The following is a 27,431-nucleotide window of genomic DNA, read 5'->3' as shown; positions in this document are numbered from 1 at the left end:
ACGATTAAAATTAGTGTTGCAAATATTCCAACTAATTTGTTGAAATATACCTTTAATTCAGGATCGTCCAAATCAATACTAGGTGCTTTCTTCATAGTTCCAATATTTAAATTACCACTTCGTTTCATTTCAGGAGTGAACGCCTTCCGATTCGGTTTCTTCTGAAAAATATCGTGGGGAACTTGGACTAAATACCCTTCTAAATCGGGTTCCCTAAACGAAATTTTTTTTCTCGGACGCTCCAATGCCAAAGCTTCTGTAGTTCCTAATTCATCGCGTAATTTATCAACGCAAACTGTTGCGGGTCTGTTTCTAAAAATTCCAGACGCAATCGCTTGATCGTCAACGCTTTCAGCAATTTTTAATGGATAAGAATCGATGGAGTGTTGCTTCTGTAACGAAGATGTTCTGGGTAAAGTATTCCCATTATGACCATTTTGTTCGTTTTGTCCATTTTGCGCCCTCGAATTCGAATAAATTTGATTTTTGTCATTCTTGCTGTTTGGACATGGTTTAAATAAATAATCAATCGTTGCTTGTGTTCTTGATTTCTTATCCCCGTCTAAGTTTCTCGATTTGATCGCGTCGAAAAATTTGTTTCTTGCTTTTGTAAGCATGTCCTGCTTCTTTTTCTCTTTAACGACTAATTCCGGGTCCGGCATTTCTAAGCTGGAATGTCTCGTTCTTTCCAAAGATTGACCTCTTCTCTTCATACTCTAATCATCCTTCGCGTGATGAACTGACCGTGGCGAATTCAAACCGAGACTGATCCCGAATAGTGAGTGCTAACTCCCGATGCACTCACTCCTCAAGCGTAAATTTAGCGGATATTACGACTACACTCTTATTCACATCCCGTCTGAAAATATCGTAAATAAAAGACGGAATTAGAAACACGCCGGAATTGGAAATTCTTTTTATAGCAATTTTTTGCGACGTTTTCTTCTATACAGGTTTTAAAGACGTTTAAAAATTTAACACCCGCATCTAAAAATCTATTAAAATTCTTTTTATTCACCTGTTAACACCGTCATAATATTATTAATGACCCTTACGGGAGCGATTTGAAATATTAACCGCGCGTCCCTTAAAAATTTACGACCGGTCTGATATTTCGAAACTTAACAGCTTCAGCAACGGCGCAAGATCGTAAATTTTCGAAGCGATCGCTTTTCGCTTTATGTATCGGTCTACGACGTACGTAAGTCAATTATTGGCGTTAATGGAGAGGACGCCGAGCAAAGTTAAACGGAAACGGATCCGGTTAATAAATAAACCGGAATTTAAGCTCTCAAGCAAGTAGAGAAATCGGTAAGTTTTCTTTAATTTTATCGTTTAGGGAAATTTTCATCGTGACCATACCATTGCGTTGTGTGTAAACAAATTTTCAGTTCCAGTTACGTAAATATTTTCAATATAAGCTTTTATAATGTTTAGATGGCGAGGACTAACAGGTGTTTAAATTACACCTACAGAAAGTAGTCATATTTTAGGTTTCCTTTGAATTTTAAATTTGTTTGGACATTAATTGCTAAAAAGAGAATTTGAGGTACAAAAATAACTTTTTGATTATCATCTAAAAACATTATTGAAAAATTAAAATGCAAAATAAAATGGAAGAATAAGTAATTAAAAAATTTTATTAAAATTTAAATCTTAAAATTTTTCTGCCGAAGATATTTAAAGAACTATAAACATTCAATTAATTAAATTCGAATCGGATGTTTAAACTTTTTTAACAATTCCACAATTCAATTTGTAAATAAATAAATTAAATTGGAATTTTTATCTTATGTACAGGATGTCCCGTTAAGCGTACGGAGCGGCTGTATCTCAACAACGGTAAGGCCTAGAGCTTTGGGAAAAAAATCCTTATAAGCAAAGTGGGCAAGAGAAATACCTGGAAATTATTTTGAAGTTCGTAATTCGACCACTAGGAGGCGTAACTGCCATAGAGAAACATAAAATTGCCGCTATCTCAGAAATTTAGACGATGAGCTATAACTTTGACAACATCATTTAGTAGCTTGGATAATACCGCATCGCTTTTGTTTTGCGATATTTCTCATATCTGTCATAATAAGGGAGAGGGAGGCATTTCATGCTCTTTTAAAAGATATTTTCAGTAAGACTGCTTGGTTTAAAACAAATAAGCTAGAGGGCGTTATCTGCAGCGGTTACATATTTTTGTGATTTTTGAAAAAAAGTTAAATGGAACGGTACTATTTACTTCACAGACCATTAATCACCATAAAATTTGCTAAATATTAGTGAAAACAGCATCTCGATATCTCCATCCATTCTCGAATTATAAGAAAATGTTAAAACTTCGTATATCTTAATCGGATCAAGTTATCTTAGGAAACAAATAAGAGAGAACAAAAGTTTTATTATCTAGAACCTTCCTTCACACTTTATCCAAACTTAGAACTGCTTCAAAACTACTTTTGAGGCGTGTTGAAAAGCCAACGGATCAATGAAATATCAACAATGATAATAAAACAAAATAAACCAAAACAGTTATAATAACTTAAATTTTTGGCAAAAATAACTCATTAATGGGCGAAATGCCTTCCATAAACCTCGGTGCATTTATGTAATCTAGTTTCGATTAAAAAAAAGCGCTGCTTAAGTCTCGGCCCTGGACACGTTTCTACTGGTATTTATTGTTTTGTCATATTTTCCCTGGTTATTGGTTTTTCTTGAAAAGTCAGGTCGTTTAGTCTACCCAATAGATAAAGAGATGGAAGCAATGTGGGTTTTGCTCGAACCAAGAATGCATATTATGCAAGTTTACATCGCTTGTGGACAGATGCTTCATGCATCCATAGCATTTGTGATAAAAGGTTTGGATTTGCCCAAATCATATTTAAAAGTCAATGGTAATAGTTCAGTCTGTTATCGTAATCGGTATCTGTTAAGGCCTGATGTAAAACAACGTGGTGGAGATATTATTCTCTTGAGAAATCTTGTGGACAATTGTTTTCGGAGTTCCCAGATTATGTGGGATCATCACACATTGCGCACCAATGTGATTTACGAATTCATAGAGATGTCTAAATGGGCTACACGTTGCCAGTTTTCCGTAATCGCTAAGTGAATCTTAAAAACACTTCTAGAGAAAAATGTCTTTCTTTGTCGTAATTACATTGCACACATTTTTGCCATGCAGTTGCATCGTATTCAAAACATTGAAAATAAATCATCATACGCTCTATCATACGCTTCTGCGTTAGTAAATGACATGTTTACAGTTACCATGGTTATGTGATTTGTTTTTGTCGATGAGGTAACTGGATCCGATTGATGGCACTCGAGTTTTTAACATTTTCTTCTATAATTCGAAAACGGGTGGCGATATCGAGATGCGGTTTTCACTAAAATTTAGCAAATTTTAAGGTGACCAAGGGTCTGTGAAGTAAATAGTATCGTTCCATTTAACTTTTCTTCAAAAATCGCAAAAATATGTAATCGCTGCAGATAACGCCCTCTAGCTCATTTGTTTTAAAGCAAACGGTCTTACTGAAAATATCTTTAAAAAGAGCATAAAATGCTCTTTTAAACAACACCGAAAATATTCAAATCGGTTGAATGGTCTAGGAGATATTAAAATGTAAATATATGAAAACGCATTGGCCTCCCCCTCCCTTATTATGACAAATATGAGAAATATCGCAAAACAAAAGCGATGCGGTATTATCCAAGCTATTAAATGATGTTGTCAAAGTTATAGCTCATCGTCTAAGTTTCTGAGATAGCGGGAACTTTATGTCTCTCAATGGCAGTTACGCCTCCTAGCGGTCGAATTACGAACTTCAAAATAATTTCCAGCTATTTTTCTTGGTCACTTTGCTTATAAGGATTTTTTTCCCAAACCTCTAGGCCTTAACGTTCTAGAGATACAGCCGCTCCGTACGCTTAACGGGACACCCTGTACATGATATTAACCTTCAAATAATTTTACATGGTGTTTTTTACATAATCAAGGCGTTAAAAACGTATGTTAACTACGACAATATCACTGATATCCAGTAAAGTGCATTTTTATTCGGAGATGATATAGAAATAAGTAATCACCTGGAAGATAATGCTAGACTTTTTGGCGGTTCTTAACCTTTTATTTCGGTAGAACTACTTCCAATTCATGTTGGAAGAATTTGAAACATAACTCAAATAATAAGTCAGAGACCTCACACAATACCTTGTAGAAACTAAAAAAAAATGAAGATCAGTGAGGATGTTGGAGGCTATCAGATTACGTGTTGAAAGATATCAGGGACAAAATAAAGGTGTATTGTATACCTTCACATGACGATGTTGAGAAAGAATGTATAGAATGTAAAGGCGTTATCCAATATTGTATAAATACAGTATCGATTGTAGCGCCTCTCCCTTAAGCAAGTTAAATACACGCTGACTATTTACAGCGATACCAAATCTTCTATAAATTTCTTTTGCTTGCATCTGTTCAATGATTTGGTTAAAATATCTATCATCGGTACGCCTATATTAAAACTACACTATATTCTTTTTGCTCTTTACCTTTAATAACAAAACCCTCAGGCTGTTTCATATAAACATCTTCCTTTAAAGAACTGTTTCCCATTCTTCTTTGTTAGATCCTGACAATGCTTCTGTCACTGTAATTAATTGTAATTAATACTGGATTATCTTCTATTCTTACTTCAGTTGCACACATGTAAATAACTTTCTTGGTCGTTTTATCCTCCACTGAATGTATTTTTACGAATATTCTGTTATCGGTTTCATTTTCAACGATTAGTACATTTCTACTTGTAACAATTTTACCATTTTTAGGATTAAAAACTCTGTAACTCTTTTGTAGTTTCTCCAAAATATGCAAGAATCATCTTCTTTGTACATGTTCTTGTTTCTTATTGTACCTAATTTCATGTGGAATTTTTTCTTCCAATGTGTTTGCTACTGACCTGTTTTTAATACGGCCGTGTACGGCTTCAGCCCAAAGCTTTTTATCCAAATTTCCATCAAACAATAAACATTTGGCTTTCGCGATTAAAGACTTCTGTTCTGTCGTCTGATGAATTATATTTCCATTTCTTCGCAGATATTGATCCATGAACCATCCAATAATGTCCTTTCCATAGCTCCACAAATATCCGAATGAATTACTTCTAGCTTTAAATTTGCTCTTATGCCCATGTGTTTGAATGGCAATTTTGTTTGTTTACCTTTGCAACAAACTGTACATCGATTCATGGTAATTTCCATTCCTTCTACAATTTTTGTCATTTTATAAAGATCATGGTGATTCGTGTGGCGTAGTCTACGATGCCACATTTCGCTACTGACTTTACTAACTGCCAGAAAAGAATAATTTTCGTTATAAGTTTGCAATTTATATACGTTATTAACTAAATCAGCTTCAGCAACTAAAAAGCTTGCTTGTTATAAATCTTATAACCACTTATAACCACAATAGGTATAACAATACGTGTTGCTGACATCCGATGATGTCAGCAAATGACTATCGAGAAGTGAATATGGTCTCAAAATGTATGTTTTGAAAAACCAAAATAGACTTGTTTCGAGTTTTATTTTTTAAATCAAAAATTATACCTAAACAGAAACACTTCAAGACCGTCTACATACACAAAAAGCACATCATCCATAATATTCACCCACTTAAAATTCCTCGTACTCGCCCTGCCAGTTATATCTGTCCAATTCCATTACGTGGGGCGTAAGTATTGTTGTCGCTCGGACACGAAAAAAAAATCGCTCGCCACGAGGCTTCCGCGGTTTAAATTTATATACACGTCGGTTTCGCCGTCGTCGTCGATGAATGCACCGTTGCCAACTTGGCAATAAAACAGCGACTTAACGCCACCCCAAACAAATATTAAATGAAACAGTAAAAAAAAAGTCGGGCTTTTAAAAGCTGTTTCTTGCTTTAATCTTACAAAGTGCGGAAACAGGATGTATCAAAAATGTTTTTATTCCCGACCGGGAAGATTGAATTGTTGCTTTTACTTGAAAGGATTTATGATCGCGTTCGTAAATCCAAACCCGATCAATCACGAAGATACTTCAAATAGGAACCGATAAAACGAATTGTAATCAGGAAGTTAGAATATATTTTTAATGTAAAAGATTATAAAATTGGGTTGAAATTAGTAATACAAAGTGCAAGTGCCTGCTGAATAATGCTCAAAGTAATTTTGGCAACCTCATAAAACTGCGTTATGTAGATAAACACTTGAATAATACTACGTTGGAAGGAGATATTTTCGTTTATTTCGCTCTTTCGTGTAGGCTGGCGCTCGATTTTGGACACTTTTTTATTCGCTCTGACTCTTTCTGATTTCGGTGTTGTGACATGCGGACAGTTTAATTGTTAATTTTATACTTAAACACTCAATATAGAAGGAACAATATGTGATTCTTACCATCGCGAAATCCTCCTCATCAGATAACATTAAAAAGAAATTTCATTTTGTGTTTATTTTTAAATAACTTGACAACTATTAATTTACTCGTGAAATTTCACAATATACTACATTTATTCGTTTTATAATATCACAAAATTGCATCAACATGAAATGTAATTTCACGGAGTTTTATTATTTAATATAAAATCCAATAAAAATGGTGATTTGTTTATAAAAGCTTATGGTTATACACATAGAGTGTTCGGTGGATATTATATTTTTTTAATATTGCCTAGCGATATTTCATTTTAATGGGAATAGAATTTGAACAATGTGGAGGGTAGGAAACAATACCAAAACGATTTGGGCTTGAGATACTATTCGAAAATCGAATTGGAAAATTTCGAAATGTTGGGATTTAATTTAAAATACAGGTTTTGTCATGCGTACGGTTTCGAATCCCTATGAATTCGTAACGAATCGTTGGTTAATATTGCAATAAAAATAAAAATAATGGTAGAAAAATAATTTTTAAAGTGAAGCCAAAGAATAAATTTTTGTCAGATTCACCGTCGTTCTTGAGATATTTACCTTGAAAGAGTTATTTTTTCTACTTTCTAGTTCTGGGTTTAGTGTTAGTTCTAGTTTTACACTATCACTAGAACTAACACAAAACCTAGAACTAGAATCATTCGGGTTTAGCCTTCTTGAGAGACGTGCGACTAAATCCGAATGTTTCTAGGTCTAGTGTTAGTTCTAGTTCTAGTTTAGGAGGTGAGAAGGGCTGGACAGAAATTGTCATCTGCTCGGCATACTTCCCCGGAACGGAAAATGACCTTCCCCCGGCCGCTGTGCGAGACATAATTGCCTACAGCCGGAGGAATAACCTGCAAGTTGTTGTTGGATGTGACGCCAATGCCCACCACACAATGTGGGCAAGCACCAACACAAATGAAAGAGGTGAGTTACTTTTTGACTACCTATTAGGGGAGGGGCTTACTGTTAATAATGTAGGCGCCAAACTAACCTTTGTTACCAGAAATAGAGCAGAGGTACTTGACATTACGTTCAGCTCAATTATATTAAGCTCTAAGATAACCTCCTGGAGGGTATCCTCTGAACCGTCGTGTTCAGATCATAGACATATTCAATTTAAAATTGATCTAGGGATGAAATCGGACTGTACGTACCGTAATCCCCGTAGCACTAATTGGGATCTGTTTAAGAGTTGCCTTGCAGATAACCTAACTAGTGTTATCGCAACCGTTAGGAACTGTGATCAGGTTGAAATAGCCACGGAGCAGATCTCTGTGGCAATTCTCTCTGCATATCACAGTAGCAGTCCACTGAAGGTGAAAAGTAGTAATCGGGGCACACCCTGGTGGAACGAATCTCTTAGCTCCGAAAGACAAGAAGTCCGAAAGCTTTTCAACCGGGCCAAGACATTAGGTGAATGGGAGAAATATAAACAGGCTCTAACGAATTACACCACAAACATACGTAAGGCAAAAAGAGAGTCTTGGAGGAGGTTCTGTGAGGGAGTGAAAGACACACCCAGCAGTGCAAGAATTCACAAGATTCTCGCTAGAGATCCGGCACTACCCCTGGGCTCACTTAGGCGGCCTGACGGTAGTTTTACGGACTCTAGCAGAGCCTCGTTGGAGCTTCTAATGCAGACTCATTTCCCAGGAAGCCTGATGATGAGGGCCGATAATGCCACAGCGGGCTATTCCTGCAAGGCAAAGCGCCCCTCAAATACGGATTGGAGTGTGGCTAGAAAAGTCGTCACTTACACACGTCCACGTCTGTGGACCAGGCAATTCAAACGTTTAAGCCGTTCAAATCGCCTGGAGAAGACAATATATTTCCTGCTTTGTTACAGCAGGGGAGGTCTTTGTTGTTGCCAATTCTGAAAACCCTTGAAAAAGTTCTGGAACGGTATATCCGTACGGTGCCATTGGTATCTGGTCCACTGAGTCGCCACCAGTATGCTTATCAAGCGGGAAAATCAGCAGAATTGGCTCTACACAACTTAGTTGGTAGAGTATCCAGGACGCTGCAGGATAAAGAAATCTTGGTTTGTGCGTTTCTGGATATAGAGGGAGCGTTCAACAACGCAATACCACAATCTCTTGAAAGAGCTGCTCTTGACAGGGGAGTGGAAGCAACTATAGCGGGTTGGATCCGCAATATGCTAGATAGTAGAATAGTTTCTACTTCACTCCACGGTGATACAATACGCTTCAGGCCGGGAGGTGCCTGCCCGCAGGGTAGGGTGTTATCTCCCCTGCTTTGGTCCCTCCTAGTTGACGATCTGATTGCGATAGTCGAAGCCGTTGGTGTGGAAATACAACCTTATGCTGATGATATTATCGTTATGGTCAAAGGAACCTGTTTGCCGAGGATATCTAAAGTCCTCCAGGTGACCCTAGATACCATTTGCGCTTGGTGTAAGGGAGAGAACCTCTCAATAAACCCGCAAAAGACAATTGTTGTGCCCTTCACCAGGAAGCGAAAGTTGGATGGACTAATCCGCCCAACTATCCAAGGTGAAGAAATTCCTTTCTCACAGGAAGTCAAATATCTAGGAGTAATCCTAGACAAAACCCTGTCATGGAATGGACATTTGCAGGGAGTTTTGCACAAAGCTAGACTATCCTTGTGGACTTGTCGCAGTCTTTGTGGAAAAAATTGGGGTCTTACACCTGAAAGACTGTACTGGCTCTATGTGACTGTGGTTAGACCTACGATCACATACGGAGCAGCAGCCTGGTATAGGAAAGTCCGACAGACTTCAGTTATCAGTAAACTTTCACGAATTCAACGAGTAGCTAGATTGGCAATCTCTGGTGCGATAGGCACAATGCCAACTCTAGCAATGGAGGTTCTGCTTGGCCTATCTCCTCTGCATTTGCATATAGAGAAAGTGGCTAGAACAACCATTTACAGATTTAAGCAATATGCTCAAAACTGTTCCGACATGTCCTACCAATGGGCTGCGGAAGACATTATAAGCACTGATACTGTGCTATCAATGCCGTCAGATTTGGCGGTATCACTATCAGTGATTAATGCTCGATACCAGATTGTACTGCCTGAGCGGCAGTCCTGGATCGAAAATGAAAATTCTCTGGTTCGGGCAGACATTTGCTTGTACACAGATGGATCAAAAACGCCTGAAGGGGTAGGAGCAGGAGTATACTGCCAGACACCTCGAATTAAGCAAGCCTACAGCCTGGGTACGTACTGTACTGTATTCCAGGCGGAAGTATTTGCTATTGACATGGGTGCTAAAATCCTTCTTGAAAGAGGGGTGAAGAACATGACAGTACGAATTTTCTCAGACAGTCAAGCCGCTCTCCAGGCGCTGCAAGCCGTGAAAACGGTGTCGGCTCTGGTTAATGATTGTAAGAGAACATTAAACACACTGAGTTGTGATAACAGAGTCTCTCTGATCTGGGTCCCGGGTCACTCTGGGGTTGCTGGCAATGAAGCGGCAGATAAGCTAGCACGAGATGGCAGCGCTGAAGCGTTTGTGGGACCGGAACCAGCAGTTGGTGTATCATTTGCGATGGCCAAATATAGGATTGGACTGTGGGCTGAAGAGAGACTTCGCCTACTGTGGACCAGTTCTCCTGGAATGAGACATGCTAAGGTGTTTATTAACATCGCCACTGTCAAACCCGGGAATATTTTAGGACTTGCCCGTAGTAGCATAAAAGTTCTAATGGGCACTGCCGATTAAAAGCACACCTCAACTTGTTGGGTTTAGCCGACGATGTTGAATGCCGACTATGTGCGGAGGAAGCAGAGACGGTTGAGCATGTTTTATGCCACTGCCCTGCCGTTAACCGTATCAGATTCTCGATTTTTGGGTCGCAGTTTATCTCCTCAAAAGATCTGAATGACCTTTCGCCGAGCAAGGTATTAATGTTCGTTAAGAGCATTGGACTGCATGGTGAAATTTGATAACGATATCTATCGGGGTACAATAGATCCTTAGGGTCGCGGTGCAAGGTTGGTTGGTCCGCCTACCCGATATGTATTCTATGTAATGTAATGTAATGTAACACAAGACCTAGAACTAAAATCATTCATACTGCTGCAAACATTATTTTACTTGATTCAAAATAAAATCATTCAGGTTTAGCCGTCTTGAGAGACGTGCGGCTAAATCCGAATGTTTCTAGTTGTCGATTCTAGTTGTGCACTAGCACTATCTAGAAATTAAAGTAAACCTTATAGAGCTTAATTAAAAATGAAAGTCCTCACAAAATTTCATACAAAGCTTATTGAAATAAATTGAAAATATTTCAATAAGTAAATTACATTTTGGGGTGATAAACAATAATAGTTTAAATGACGAAAGTTGTGATGGTTTTGGCATCGGATTAAAATTCTTGCTACCATGTATAACACACCTAATAGGTGATATCTCTGGCAACAATTGAGTTTTGTTGAGGTAGTCGAAAGAATGTAAGTTTTTAACAAAACCAAAAATATAAATGATTTTAATTTGTCTCAATTGAAATCCTCATTTTCTTATAGATTAAAATAAATTGCATGTAATTTCGGATAATATTCAATTAACTCCGAATCAACATCATCAAAGAACACGATTTCAACACTCCACTTTGTCAAACAGATAGTGCTCATGATTTTAATCGGTGGTCTTTCAACGTTAATACATAGTAAAAGTAAACTTTGAGAGAATTAAACTTTTTAAAACATCGTGAATAGATAATCTTTATTTGTGTTCAAAAAAGTGTTTCTCGATGGCATAACTGCTTAAGTTCCGTCAATATTTACAGTGCGAGTACATTGTTTTGGTGTTTCTATTTCAAAATAGCAACGGAGCAAATGCGTAAAGTTAGCCAATAGAAGATTACGCTTGCGCATACATCGAGTTAACTAAAATAAACGTCGAAACTCTTTATGCATTTGTGAGGTGCCGTGACTGCCAAGTTCAGGTTTTGCAGTTAACTAAATAAGAAATTTATCGTCCGGACGTAAACAACTTGTCCAAGAAGATCAGTCGTAGAAACTACACTAAAATCTAAAGAACAGATCTAACTCTTAGAGCGCAGTATCAAGCTAACGAGGAGCTTTCAAGGTTTTAGTATAAAACTTGAAACAATTAAAATCGTTGAATCAATAAACTTTCAAGAATAAGTTCATAAAGAATGTTCCCAACATATATTACGCCTACTAAATTTGTTTCGTAGCGTGCGCGAACTCTTTAAAACTATTATTTTAGAATGTTTATGTCTGAGTGAGTGCGAATCCCGTTCGAATTTATACACATCCAGTATAAGTGGCATTAAACGGCTATTTATAATTGCGTTTCGACATCTGTTAATTTGCAAGAACCATCTCATTCTTATATTATCGCGACATTTATTTCGACAAACAACCGCAAAATGGTTTTCAAGTAAAAAGATATCGCATTTGTGTTTTCTTTCAAATTACTCATCAACAATATTTCTTTTTAAGCACGGAGTTTTTAAATTATTGTTTCAAAATCCAGTAAACACAATATCGCAAAAATGTTGATGGTTCCCTGGGAAGCAAATCAACGAAACGAGAATTCATATTTAAGGAAAACAATTTCATTTGCCAATAATGTTTTAAAACATGGTAATATTTCGGTAATGGTTTGACTTTTATTATTTCGATAAAACCACGAAGGAATGTAAACTTCATCAGTTGTAACTATTTCTAGTAGATTGTACCAAATTTTAAGTCTTTAGGGTGAATAATTCATTTTATAAATATAGCTAGAAATTGTAGACTTGAAATTTTGTAGAGAACTGGAAATATTTGGATTTAGCGGCATGTCTCTCAAGACGGCTAACCCGAATGTTTCTAGTTCTAGGTCTAGTGTTAGTTCTAGTTTTAGTTCAATAAAAATATGCAATATAGTGATATCTTATGTTAACTAACCGTACCCACCACTGTTACTAGAACCAACATTAGACCTAGAACTAGAAACATTCAGACATGTTACATTTTATGTGGGATAAAGTAAGTAGGTACGCCCTGGTTTCTATGGAAATGCTGTATTTTTGTATATTGCATTTTAACCCTTTGTGTCCCAAGAAGTCAAACATTTTGAAACTTTGTGACAGAATTAAAACGCTATTAAAATACACTCAGTAAAGGCCTTTGGAATAAAATTTTAGCAAAATATGCAATCCCCCTATTTTCGCATAGTCTAAGTGTCAAAAAAGATGATAATTCAAAAATTCTTGGAAAGCGTGTTTATTGAAATTAAAAAATAAAACTTATTTTAAATTGAAGCTTAAAGCTTTCTGTTTAAAGCGATGTATAACAATCGATGGGTTGGATTAGAAGAATATTGAGAAAAAGAGTATTGAGTTAAAAGTAACATTTTCGTATAACCTAAAAGTGTCAAAAAAGATGCTAATTTAAAAATTCCTGGAAGCCGTATTTATTGAAATTAAAGAATGAGACTTATTCTAAATTAAAGCTCAAAGCTTTCTTTTTAAAATGATGTATAATAATTGTTGGGTTGGATTGGAAAAATATTGACAAAAAACATGTTGATACAAAACTTACATTTTCGTATAACCTAAGAGTGCCAAAAAAGATGCTAATTTAAAAATTCCTGGAAGCCGTATTTATTGAAATTAAGGAATGAGACTTATTCTATATTAAAGCTCAAAGCTTTCTCTTTAAAATGATGTATAATAATTGTTGGGTTGGATTGGAAAACTATAGAGAAAAAAAATTTTTAAACAAAACTTACATTTTCGTATAACCTAAAAGTGTCAAAAAAGATGCTAATTTAAAAATTCCTGGAAGCTGTATTTATTGAAATTAAGGAATGAAACTTATTTTAAATTAAAGCTCAAAGCTTTCTCTTTAAAATGATGTATAATAATTGTTGGGTTGGATTGGAAAAATATAGAGAAAAAAAATGTTGAAATAAAACTTACATTTTCGTATAACCTAAAAGTGTCAAAAAAGATGCTAATTTAAAAATTCCTGGAAGCCGTATTTATTGAAATTAAGGAATGAAACTTATTTTAAATTAAAGCTCAAAGCTTTCTCTTTAAAATGATGTATAATAATTGTTGGGTTGGATTGGAAAAATATTAAGAAAAAAAATGTTGAAACAACACTTACATTTAATAGAGTCAAAAAAGATGCTAATTTAAAAATTCTTAGAAACCATGTTTATTGAAATTAAGGAATGAGACTTATTTTAAATTTAAGCTCAATGTTTTCTTTTTAAAATGATCTGTAATAATCACACCTAATAACCATTTATCAAAGAAATACCTTCTTGCACAACAAAATTCAACAGCACCACTTTTCACAAAACTTCTAACCTCACATCTGGATGAATAAGTTTAAAGTGTACCTAAAAATCCTACAGTGCGGATTGCGACGTTTTTTATACAGATTATTTCTCGTATACACTTGTATAATAGAAAGTACAGACAGCTCTAAATGCGCCGAATAGCTAACTACAGTTTAAAATGAGTGTTTAAAATTACCGATACTTTAAAGTACCGTCGGGACACAAAGGGTTAAGTAAAATTCACTTTATATTTCATATTTAATTTGACGCTTATTGCAAGTAAGGTAGAAGAATACAATTGTTTTCTCCAAAACGGTTGGGATTTAAAAATTGAAATTTTTTGTTATTGAATGGAACGTTTGGAGGTAAGTTTTTGAATTTAATCTGATATCTGTTGAAAGATAGTTTGAACAAAAAAATGGTTTTCCCAAATCGGTTTGAATAACTATAAAAAAAAGGAAATGGTTTAAATAGATTTTGAAAGACCCGTGTGAAGTTACCCATAAATTCCATCCATAAAAAAAACTTTTTTGTTTGTGTATCGATTTTAATGATTAATAGCTCATTAGGAAGATCTCGTAGAGTAGAGCCTAACATAGTTTTGGAGGCGCAGATTTTGGGCGGGAACACCTTAAATTCCGCGAAAACAGTGAAATATATAAAAAAAATCTCTAACTTTAGAGTCCCAAAAATTGAAAAGTAATTAACATAATATCAGGTATGATTATCAAATCAGAATGCGTATACTGTCTTCTACACAAAAGTCAATTTTGGTCGTCGCTAAATCATATCGGTAATTAGAAAACTGCAACAAAGCACGAACCTGTTTCCAGACGTACGTGGCGCTGGGCGGTTCTTTGAAAAGCAAAATCATATCCATAAGTATAACTTTTTTGTTAACGGTCCGATTTAAGTTTATAATACCTTTTTGGAAAGGGTTCATCCTGTACATCATGTCATAGTAATGGCGGCGCGAAATTCTAACAATAACGTTAATTAAACGATTAAAAAGGTTATAAACAATCATATCCATAAATATAACGTTTTTGTTAATTGTCCGATTTTAATATGTGATACCTTTTTGGAAAGGGCTCGTCCTGTAGATCATATCATAGTAATGGCGGCGCGAAATTCTAACAATAATTGGGTGATTAAACGATTAAAAACGTTATAAATAATTATATTCTTAGTCCTTTAAACATTGTTAGTAACTGTCCCACTTTTATAATAAGTAAAAACACAGTATATTAATAAAATACTATAATTCATTATTATTAACGACAAGTCAACTGTATATTATATAATTTTTCTGTAAAGATAATAAGTATCTAAAACAATTATTTACAAAATGAGATCAATTAAACAAAATTGTATAAATAGTCAACTACTAAAATCTAATTTAATTGTAGTTACATTTAGTTGCTACATTAAATTGTATATAAAAATTGATGGCACATTTTTATTGTACCGTATAGGGCCGTTACCCTCAATCAAATAGAAAGACAGTCTTTCAAAAAATCAATAAAGTATGTAAAAATAGAAGGACTGGTAACATTTTCAGATTCTAAAAATGTTTAATTTTTGCAATAATGAATATTAAAATTCAAAATTCCCTGTATAACAGCTTTGGTGACGTTTACGAGGTTTTCACGTACGATCAAGAAGATCAGACAAAACGTGAATCGTTCGGATCTCTTCTTCTAGCGCATAAGATTCTCGTGGCATCTCGCTCATACACCTTTTATTGATTTTTATTTCAACCAACCACGTGCGAAACGACGGTGACGTATCCAAAGTTTTTTCAAATTTTCATTATTTTTTTTTTTTTTAACTAAGGCCCTGTTTGAAAAATACAAAATTAATAGAAGTCTTCAATTTTGTTAAACTATCGAATAAGCCAATAGAAAAAAGAATGTGTAACGGCCCCATTACAGTTTAAGATCGCTGTCTACAAAATCCAAACCGCTCGTCCAAAAAATTTTTGCAGGTATCACGGGCCATCTACGAGCATTACTTGTATTTGAATTCATTATGAACCTCATGTCTCTGAGACATTTTTCCTTTAATGAGTCGGAGTTTTTTTAATAAAGTTTCAATAATGATGTTTCTGTATGAATCTGCATCTAATGATTTAAATGGTTTATTTGATAATATACAGTCAATCAAATGACAGACAAGAACTCCACAATTGTATCAATCTGTTTGTAAAGGATAATCTAGTTTTGGAAATTTGTTTTAAATGTTCCTGGCTGTTGTTAAAGGTCCTATTTTCATACTGTGAATTGTATGTTAATGGATCGCGTTTCGCTCAACTCTCTTCTGGCACTTTGTTTGACTTTTCGTTTATTACACATCTCGTATTAAGTTATATTTATTAGTTATTAGTTAGTTACAGAAAATTAACAAAAACGTTATATTTATGGATATGATTGTTTATAACCTTTTTAATCGTTTAATTACCGTTATTGTTAGAATTCCGCTCCGCCATTACTATGACATGATCTACAGGACGAGCCTTTTCCAAAAAGGCATCACACATTAAAATCGGACGATTAGCAAAAAAGTTATATTTATGGGTATGATTGTTTATAACCTTTTTTAATCGTTTAAGTACCGTTATTGTTAGAATTTCACGCCGCCATTACTATGACATGTTCTACAGGACGAACCCTTTCCAAAAAGGTATTCCACAAACTTAAATCGGACCATAAACAAAAAAGTTATACTTATGGATATGATTTTGCTTTTCAATTACCCATATGATTTAGCGACGACCAAAATTCACTTTTGTGTAGAAGACAGTATACGCATTCTGATTTGGCAATCATACCTGATGTTATGTTAATTAGTTTTCAATTTTTGGGACTCTAAAGTTAGAGATTTTTTTTATATATTTCACTGTTTTCGCGGAATTTAAGGTGTTCCCGCCCAAAATCTGCACCACCAAAACTATGTTAGGCTCTACTCCACGAGATCTTTCTAATGACCTATTAATCATTAAAATCGATACACAAACAAAAAAGTTTTTTTTATGGATGGAATTTATGGGTAACTTCACACTGGTTTTTGAAAGATAACATCTTGTGATTCGAAGAAGAACTGTAAAGAACAAAGAATGTTTTTATGATAGAAATTTCTTTATCGAAATAAAGAACACTTTGTTTAAACATCTAAAATAAATTGATCGGAAATTTAGGGTTATTTTTGAATATTTACATATAGATTTGGGTAAACCTATAAACCCCTTCGAAAAACACCGAAATATAATATCTCCAGCGCAGAGAGTGAAGTTAAATGTTGATACAAACCCAAAGAGAAACAAAACGAGTATAATATAGTCTCAATTTCTGGAAACTCCCGCTTCTTAATTGTTATTATTTCTAAATGTTTATGTATATTGAGTGCAAATCTATATCTAACGTATACAAAACCGATATGAATCTCGGTGGATATCTATTAATAAACGGGTTTCAACGACTGTCCGATTGATTTTGTAATATGACGAACTTTATGTCTTGCCGCCGTACATCAAAGCGTTTTAAAAAAGATACACGAAAATCCAACTGAAAAGTTTACGATTTTTTAATAGTTTCTTCTACGAGTTTTAATTGCCTAAGCTACGAAGTGATAAATTTCGTAGTCAAACTAACAAATCATGGATCTTAACTAAAGTAAATTTACAAATATACATGTTAAATCATCAGCTTGTACTTCCTCAGTTAGAACTGAATTGAGTTAGTTTCGCAAGATGAAAAATAAATAAATAAGAAAAATTTAAAGACAATTATTTTTAACAGACACTAAATGCTAAGTGTAAAGTTAAAGGGTCTTTTTAACATACAAAAGCTTATTGTTCGGAGTAGAACGAAGCGCCTTTTCAAGGAGTCGTAAAGAAGGCGCCTCGAGGATGAAAAGGTTTTTTTGACGATAAACTCACGCCCACCGTCTAATATAAGATTTCTTTTACGAAGAAGCCGATTTTTCTTTTGGATTTAGAAAAACGTCCAACTTATTACGCAGTACCAAATTACAACGTAAAAGTTGCAAGAAAAATTACACAAAATTCATAATCTATTCTTATTTTCTGATGAATAGGTTATTTAAAAGGTGATTATGTCTGAGATATTGTCAACACCCTACTACATAAATTTTAGCTAAAAATACAATAGAGACGACCTAAAGTCAAAATATAAAAATGATGCCAATTTTTTTTTTCATAAAGTTAACCTTGTTTTTATAGTTCGTAAATCAAAACGACTACAGGTGAATAAATCAGGTTTTGAAGTACAACGGGATAACACCTTCATAAATTAATAACAATGTTATATCCGGCGAAGACGCAAACGCAATATAAAAGCTATTATTCTTTGGTAATTTGGTTTTTACAATGCACTAAAGAGTTTAAATGGGTAACTTCAATGCGGCGAGCAATTACGAGCGTATTTCCTACAACGAACCGGAAAATCGCGATTAGATTTATTTCATTTTAATTTTGGTTTTCCGCGGAAAAGATCTCGAATCGTTTAAATATTTACGACAGCTAGTTGTACAAATTGAACACAGACTAAAAACCAGCATTAATTCGTGAAACACAATTTGGCCGGGGCGCACTTCGCTAAAACGCTAAAACAATTCAGGTGTTGGCTGTTTATGCCAAATACACACTTTTAACATTTTGTATTTTTCTTTTTCTTATTCTTTCAAATTGATAAGAAAATAATAGAAGAAAACGTCGAAAAAATAGTGTCTCAATTTTTTTTTCTTACGTCAACGATGAGAAATAACTTGATGATTTTCACGCACCGTGAAAAAGAATTTTTTTTCTTTGAAAGGAATCACTATTTTCACTGGATCACATTATTTCACTAATTAGTTGGTAATTGAAAGTCATGGAGTAGCGGGAATCGCGGCTCTGCTGCCAAAATGAGAACGCGTACGAACCGCGGCTCGGTTAAAACTGATTCTCTGATATAATATTTTGAGACTGTGACGTGCGAATGAACCGTCGTCGAGCTCATGCGGGTTCGTTCCGTGAACGTCTGGTAACGTCTGTACGCATCCACGACTGATCTACGATACGAGACGTCAACTTTAAAATCAGACTCCAACTTTCCAAAGGAAAGTGTTAAATTAAGCTTCAAGTTAACATCATTTTTTGGATCAATATCAATTTTTGTTTGGGAAATAGACGGAAAGTGTCTTTTAAGGATGAGTTGGAATTCCTGTTTTCTATACTGATCGAGAAACAGCCGTATTTTCATTCCTAATTCAAATAGTCAAATAGTAAAAATCTACAACTATGTGGATCGTTTGGAAATAGTGTTGTTTCAACCGAAATAATATTCATAAAATAGCGAACTTATACACTGTTCAGAGGGTAATAAATAATTCAGTTTCTAGGTTTAATGTTAGTTCTAGTTTTACAACAGCACTATCACTAGAACTAAAACAAAACCTAGAACTAGAAAGTATCGGGTTTAACCGTCTAGTTCTTGGTCTAGCGTTAGTTCTAGTTTTGCACTATCACTAGAACTAACACTAGACCTAGAACTACAAACATTCTTGAATGTTTGTATAGTTTCCGATATTTCTGGTGGTTTTTATGGCCCTCAGAAACACTAGTGGATGCAATTATCACCCTGAAAAAGTACCTGTACGTGATTTATGATAGGCCCTCCTAGCGAACTAGATCCAGGGACGCACTTCTTTTTTTATTTTATTTTAAATTAAAAACTCTTAAACAGTATTTAGAGTACTAATTATTGTTTACATTCGAAAAATACAAATTTTGAATAAATTGTTGTATTTTCACACAAAGTAATGGTATTTCAGTTTTTGAATATTATGTTTTTTTAATTTCCCTTAATGCGGATCTGAACAACTCACGCCAGTGTTTTGGGTTCGTAAACTACCTGTTGCAATTAAGTCATAAAAACCATCAGAAATATCGGAAACTATACTTCTGAATCTTTTGTTAGTTCTAGTAACAGCGGTAGGTAGTGCTAGTTAGCATAAGATATCACTATGTTGCATATTATTATTACACTAAAACTAGAACTAACACTAGATCAACTAGATACTTTCTTAGTGTTAGTTCTATACCATTTCCATGGTGTGCAATCTTACTACTATAAAAATGTAGACCGAGATTTAGTACCCTCACAATCCACTGGATGACGTTGTAAACTGAATTTGCAGCAATCTGCATTATCTACACAAACAAAGCGCTTGTAACCATAGAAAAAGTTATGTATAACGTCAAACTCATGGTGTGCAATCTTACTACTATAAAAATGTAGACCCTGGTTTTAGTACCCTCACAATCCACTGGATGACGTTGTAGACTGAATTTGTAGCAATCTGCATTATGTACACAAACAAAGCGCTTGTAACCATAGAAAAATTTATGTATAACGTCAAACTTGGTGTGCAATCTTACTACTATAAAAATGTAGACCCTGGTTTTAGTACCCTCACAATCCACTGGATGACGTTGTAGACTGAATTTGTAGCAATCTGCATTATGTACACAAACAAAGCGCTTGTAACCATAGAAAAATTTATGTATAACGTCAAACTTGGTGTGCAATCTTACTACTATAAAAATGTAGACCCTGGTTTTAGTACCCTCACAATCCACTGGATGACGTTGTAGACTGAATTTGTAGCAATCTGCATTATCTACACAAACAAAGCGCTTGTAGCCATAGAAAAATTTATATATTATGTAACGTCAAACTCAAAGGTGAAAGCAAACGTCATATTTTTGTTTTGTCGTTTGGTGTGATAACTGGTGATAACCCCGTTGTATCAGCAAATATTCTTCCTTACGTTCTTTTGATTTAGTGTTTTATATCCTTTGGTTAAGTATTTAAATAAGTTAGGACCACTTTTACCACCTCTTGATAAGTTTATCCGATAGATAAATTGGCGCTCAATTAGGCTCGTTACTACCATCTTTTAGTTACATTTATCTAATAGATAAACCCATCTACTAGCCAATGAGAGCGCGTAAAATAGCCGTAACCATGGTAATAATCCCTTAGATAGCTTAACCAGAAGATGGTAGTAACGAGCCTTAGCCAATGAGAGCAATATATATTATATTTAAAATTATGAATTTTATCTTGGAAAAACTTTAAATTCATATTCTTTTGCATTTATTTGTAAAATGTACTTGACGTCTTCAAAGTAAAGTATTGGTATAAACCGGTATAGAAATACCTATATTTAAATTTCGCGCTTTAACCTAATTAGTTCCCTCACAATCCCCTTGGGAGCGCTGAATGTACCAAAAAATAGTGGGGAGATGACCTTCTATATACATAATATATATAAATTTTTCTATGGTCAAACTCAAAGGTGAAAGCAAACGTCACATTTTTGTTTTGTCGTTTAGTGTAATAATTGGTGATAACCCCGTTGTATAAGCAAATTTTCTTCCTTACGTTCTTTTGATTTAGTGTTTTATATCCCTTAGTTAAGTATTTAAATAAGTTAGGGCCACTTTTACCACCTCTTGATAAGTTTATCCAATAGATAAATTGGCGCTTTTTGCCAATGAGAGCAATATACGTTAAAAATTGTGAATATTATCTTGGAAAAACTTTAAATTCATGTTTTTTCCTATTTATTTGGAAAATGCACTTGACCTCTTCAAAATAAAGTAATGGCATAAACCGGTATAGACCTATATTTAAATTTCGCGCTTTAACCAAAAAATGGGAGCGTTTGTACCAAAAAATAGTGGGGAGATGACCTTCTATATACATAATATATATAAATTTTTCTATGACCATTTCAAGTTCAAATTGGCACTAATCAAACTCAAAATGGCATTAAACAAAACCAATTTGGCGACTGTCATAGTCAAATTGGCATTAATCAAAATCAAAATGACAATTTGTAATTGATCAATGTCATTTTGATTTTGATTAATGCCAATTTGACTATGACAGTCGCCAAATTGGTTTTCTTTAATGCCATTTTGAGTTTGATTAGTGCCAATTTGACTTTGATTAGTGTCAATTTGAACTTGAAAAGGTATTGTTTTACACTAGCACTATCACTAGAACTAACACAAGACCTAGAACTAGAATCATTCGGATTTAGCCGTCTTGAGATACGTGCGGCTAATCCGAATTTTCTTAGTTCTCGGTCTAGTATTAGTTCTAGTTTTGCACTAGCACTATCACGAGAACTAACACTACACCTAGAACTAGAAATATTCCGTTTAGCCGTGCGTCTTTTAAGACGGCTAAACCTGAATGTTTGTACTTTTAGGTCTAATGTTAGTTCTAGTGACAGTGGTAACTAGTGCTAGTTAGCATAAGATATCATATTTGCAACAAGCTATCTATGTCGTACTAATACAAGCTGCTTGATTGTCTTGTTTGGCAAAATCTTAGTGTATGTATTAAGAGATTTTTGAGAAGAATGGTCAAGCATGATAAATTTCTCAGCTGTATCGTAGTCTTTGATAATTCCAGTGTTGTAAGGTTGCGTAAAGGACTTAGGCCATATTCTTCCCATATCATACAATTTAAAGCATTCGTTCATGAGTGTCACATTTAGTGCAAAAGAAGCTTTTCTCTTTCTCTCTCTCTATACATATACAGGGTGTCTCAGCGAGACCGGTCATTAGACGTTACTGGGGTTCTGGCGAAAATAAAAATTTGAGAACTCAGACTTAAGTATTATCAATTACGATCTCTTCGTCTAAAATATTTTCAGATTTCTTGCACTTCCGGTTATACCGGAAGTCGCCACCTACTTAATTTTTTTAAATGGAACACCCTGTATATTTTTACATATTTGGATTTGTCTGTTTTCAAGGTTTATAAATAACTTTACTTTTTGCAATTTGATTCGGTCGCTCTCGAATTATTCGAATTTTTCTAGAAAAATCTGCTCCAGCAGACATTTGTTCAAAAAATCAGAAAACACTCAATTTTTGGGATATCAATTTAGGATTGAGAACATGCTTAAGCAACATGATGGAGTCTGTTTTGGTGCCGAGAACTGCGGTCTAGAACGTTTGATCACTTTACAATGGCACGTTAACTTTTCAAAATTTGGAACTACCATAACTTCATTTTTTTAAATGGCACCCCCCATATTTTATTTTTTAGTTGTCTTCGGTGTCTCATTCTACATCTTTTATATCCCATATGACCCACACCTAATATTAATAGTTTGGGAGATAATTAGGGTTTTTTAAAAAATGCACACATATCATATGGATATTTAGCCTAGTGTGCCATGAAAAACAAGCCTTCTCAATGAGTTCTTGTCAAAGACTCACTTGTTTACGTCACTTGATGCATGTGAGCTAATAATTATCTGTTATGTCCCTTAATATTAGTACTGAAACGAGTTAAAATCTATAACAATAACGAAAGTAATATTTACACAAATCAAGAAATTCTTAATTTATTTTTTTTTTGCATGAAAAGAGCGACAAAGTTCGTAGTATGATTCCCAGATCTTCTTTGGCAGCTCGAATTGAGGTGTTGGGACTGGGCTCGAAATAAGCCAAGGTATTCACCTCTTCCGTTGCATTATCTACTACATTTTTTAGTCAGTTTAACACGTGATTAATTCGTCCAAAATGCAAAAAATTTGCTTCTATTCCTCTAAATTTACCTTTTGCAATCGGAGATAAATGTGGATAATTTTCATTAAACATTCTGCAAGTTCTACTAAGAACTTTGTCGCACTTTTCATGCACAAAAATAAATTATGGATTTCTTCATTTGTATAAACATTATTTACGTTATTAATATCCATTTTAACTGGTTTTACACTCACAAGCATCAAACAACCTAAATTAGACTTTGACGTTTATCAATAAGTCATTAAACATTTGTTTTCCATGGCACACTAGGTTAATATCCATATGATATGAGCATTTTTCAAAAAACCCTAATTATTTCTCAAACTATTAATGTTAGGCATAGGACATATGGAATATAAAAGATGTAGAATGAGACGCCGAAGACGACTATGTAATAAAATATGGGGGGTGCCATTTAAAAAAATGAAGTTATGGTGCTTCCAAATTTCGAAAAGTTAACGTATCATAGTAAAGTGACCAAACGATCTAGACAGCCGTTCTCGGCACCAAAACATACTCCATCATGTTGTTTAAGCATGTTCTGAATCCTAAATTGATATCTCAAAAATTGAGTGTTCTATGATTTTTTGAACAAATGTCCGCTGGAGCAAATTTTTCTAGAAAAATTCGAATAACACGAGAATTGCTGGTTCAAGTTGCAAAAAGTAAAGTTATTTATAAACCTTCAAAACAGACAAATCCAAATATGTAAAAATATACAGGGTGTTCCATTTAAAAAAATAGAGTAGGTGCTAGAAATCTGAAAATATTTTAGATGAAGAGAACATAATTGATAATACTTAAGTCTGCATTCTCAAATTTTTTGTTTGGCTAGAACCCCAAAAACGTCTAATGACCGGTCTCGCTGAGACACCCTGTATTTAATTTATTAAATTAAATGATTTAAGAAGATGAGTAATATCATTTTCTCCTGAATTTCTTGCAAATAAATAAATAACTTATTCATTTTCCATAGTAATAATTTATTACAAACTCCAGGCTTTAAATAGAAATTAAATTTTTGATCTTCAGAAAAGTTATCCTCAGGAAGTTATAACTAAACTGCAATAGATTTCAACTTATCTCATAAACTATCATAATTATGATTATCATAATCATCACGTTTTATACTTTACTACGTACTAACACAAAGTAAGTATATAAAAAAAACATCCTTAACATATTTTTAGGATATCCTGGATATAAAAAGCGATATAGTGTTTATCGATTAAATTTTTAAATAGATCGAACCGAATATATGATACTACAATCTAATAATAGTCAAATTCAAAAATATATAATGAACTATTCTAATTATAACAAAGGGTAATCGCCAAATTAATACGATTGAGTGTTGAAAATAATGCAAAAAATTTTTTTTTAAGAAATTGATATTTAAAATTGGTATATTTGAATGTAGTTAACGCATCTGTTTGAAATGAATTAATCATCACTTTACGTTCAAGCCTGATTTAACAAGAACAACATTTCAACACTAGGGCAATTGTAGCTGGGGTTCTAAATTCGTATTTTTGAGTCGACTCGTTTCGAAATCGCACACATTCAGTTTAACTTATAGGTGCCCGCTAGTGGTCGACGAAGATTAGAACAATGACGTCAATGGAGTTGCCCAAGAGTTAGTTCGGTTGGGTTGTGAGTTTAATTTTAGAAGTGCAAGAGTAATTTTCGGATCATTACCGAAATGATCTCGCACCTGCCCTTATTGCTTCTGACCCAATTTGTGCCTAATCGATTTTATGTAGGTTTAAATAAATCTTTTTTCTTACGACATAATAATATCGACAGACGAATAACCTTGGGTATTAGAAAATTTTCATTTTGACTTAGTACTAGCCGCACACATAAAATTTATTAAAAGCCGGTGTCGACGTTGCCAAGTCAAAACGGCGGCATTGTTTCGCCTTTTTTCTGTTTACTACGTCCGCGGTATATTTTTAAACTGCGTCTGCGACCACTTTACTACGACGAAAGACAAAAAAAACTTAAATCCTTATGTCAAAGTGTAGATACATATTTTGTTTGGAACACGTTCTGTATGATTTTTTTTGTAGAAAATAAAAATAACCGTTCGGAGAGCAACACGTCACATCGTTTTACTCTTTTTTTTTTCAATTTTGATTCCTGTAGCGTGTGATGTCATATGCTCTCCGATACACAGTTCGTTGTTGCGGTGCCAAAAAAATAATATACATATAAAATTAAAATTATTTAAGGTGCACTCAAAGGAAAAAAACTTTTTAAAAATAACCTCTTTATAATAACGAAAAATACTATTTATATTCCCCACAAATCAGCGTAACAAGAAAGTCAAACACAACCGTAAAAATCGTATTTACAACATAAAAATCACAACGAGGCCCAACGTAAACCAAAACGTTTTGGACCGACTGAAAAAAAAAGGTAAATATTTTGGGTATGGTGCCCACATTACCGATAGATGTTCTAAGTTCTTGTCACCCATCAAGATTTTTTTTCCGCTTTGAATTATACGAGGTTATCCTTTAAACAGACGATTTGAATTTCGGGGTCGTCTACAACATTAAAAACCTTCGCAATTTATAATGATAAACTTTTCTCTGACATGCCTAAAATTGAATCGTCCACATCTGTTTAAGTGTGACTCAGTATCCGAGAAGCTTGCTCGTATTTATATAAGCATCTTAGAGATAATCCAGACGTATGGATGTAATGAAAAATCTCCAAAGCAATTCATATTTTATTGCACAACAAACATTTTTTTCTTTTTAAAGTTATCCAATTTACCCATTGAAATTCGATTTGAAAGAAGCATAAAAAAGGCTGCACAAAAAGAAGAGGGTAAACCGTAAAAGTTTTACGAGTTCTACCTTACCTTTTTGTTCGATTTGAACACGGCACACTTGAACACATTCGAAGCTCCATCCCTCGCGATGTAGCTAAAGATCTTCAAGTCTTGGGAATCGTGAGACACGTAGAAGATCCGGTAAATTGGGTGAGAGAGGAGGACTGATTTTCCTTCTTCCAGCCACTGCTTTCGCTAAAAGCAAAATCGCGTATCATCTTAAACTATGTAACAAATAAATTAAAGAATATAAATAAAAATAACGACAAAGAATATAATAAGAATATTTATTAAATAGAGAATTAAAACTCACCTTTTTCTTTTTTCTTAACGTTACTTTAACACCATCTACTGATACATCTATTGTCACCTTTTTCTTTTTAACGCCTTTGGTTTTGAATTCATACTAAAAACCACAAAAATCAATATTAATATTTAGATCTCACTTTAAAAAAGTGGAAATATTTAACTTACTCGTATCCTTCGCATTGCTGCGACAATTTCAACTCTACTAGTTGGTCTAGGAACATCCAACATTCCGATGTACTGCAAAAAAAAAAGAAATTATAACAATAATAAAATAGTAAGTAATTCGTTCGATTTTTTTTCAAAATAATAAAATATTACGTGGTATATCAAGTACTACATACATATCACGGAAGCGCTCATATCTATGATGATTCGTTAGATAAGAAAGATTATTCTTAGCTAATCTTTGGTTGGGGTAGTAGGACACTCAAAACGTTCATGATACAACAATCGAATAACGAGCAATGCATGCTCTGAATATGTGGAAGAAGAATTATTTGGTTTCCGTCTGGTTCGTGGAACTAATGAGGTGTAGAGGTAGATGTTCATGAATTACCTATGGTTTACATATATTTTATAGACTATGAAAAAGCTGTTGGCCGAGTAAAGCCCAAGGGACTGATAAATATACTTTATGAATGGGTAGTAGACCAATTGGACATTAATATGATCAAAAATGTGTACAGGGTGGTTCAAATTCGATGTCCGAATAGGCTAACTCGGAAACTATAAGAGTTAGACAAAAAGTAGCTTACATGTCATGATCTCGTTTTTCGAGAAACTGTTAATGCTAAAAACCTCATAGCGCTATCGTCTTTTGTTTTTCCCCTAGAGGCCAAAATTGGAAATATCGTAAAACCAGCAAGTGTAATTATCTTGGTTATTATTATAGGTGGAGTATTATAACTAAGACATTATATGGACACT

General features: G+C 34.2%; 1 protein-coding gene across 5 annotated transcripts in view; it reads right to left on the bottom strand.

Moving 5' to 3' along the window:
- LOC111416510 (carboxyl-terminal PDZ ligand of neuronal nitric oxide synthase protein) overlaps nucleotides 1-27,431 on the bottom strand; it is a 114,900-nt gene that overhangs the window by 27,134 nt on the left and 60,335 nt on the right. For 3 of the 5 annotated variants that reach the window (XM_071201522.1, XM_071201524.1, XM_071201527.1), the window contains exons 3-5: nucleotides 26,670-26,741; nucleotides 26,509-26,601; nucleotides 26,226-26,390 (exon numbers count right to left, since the gene is read on the bottom strand). In XM_071201522.1, coding sequence (XP_071057623.1) covers nucleotides 26,226-26,390; nucleotides 26,509-26,601; nucleotides 26,670-26,741 — 330 coding nt within the window. Of the gene's footprint in view, nucleotides 1-50; nucleotides 860-18,503; nucleotides 18,749-26,225; nucleotides 26,391-26,508; nucleotides 26,602-26,669; nucleotides 26,742-27,431 lie in introns of those variants that run through there. The other 2 variants (XM_023048551.2, XM_023048553.2) reach the window with 2 other exon arrangements.

This window comes from Onthophagus taurus, chromosome 1 (assembly GCF_036711975.1).
Source record: "Onthophagus taurus isolate NC chromosome 1, IU_Otau_3.0, whole genome shotgun sequence".
Classification (NCBI taxonomy): Eukaryota; Metazoa; Arthropoda; class Insecta; order Coleoptera; family Scarabaeidae; genus Onthophagus; species Onthophagus taurus.
This window is presented reverse-complemented; position numbering and strand designations above follow the sequence as displayed.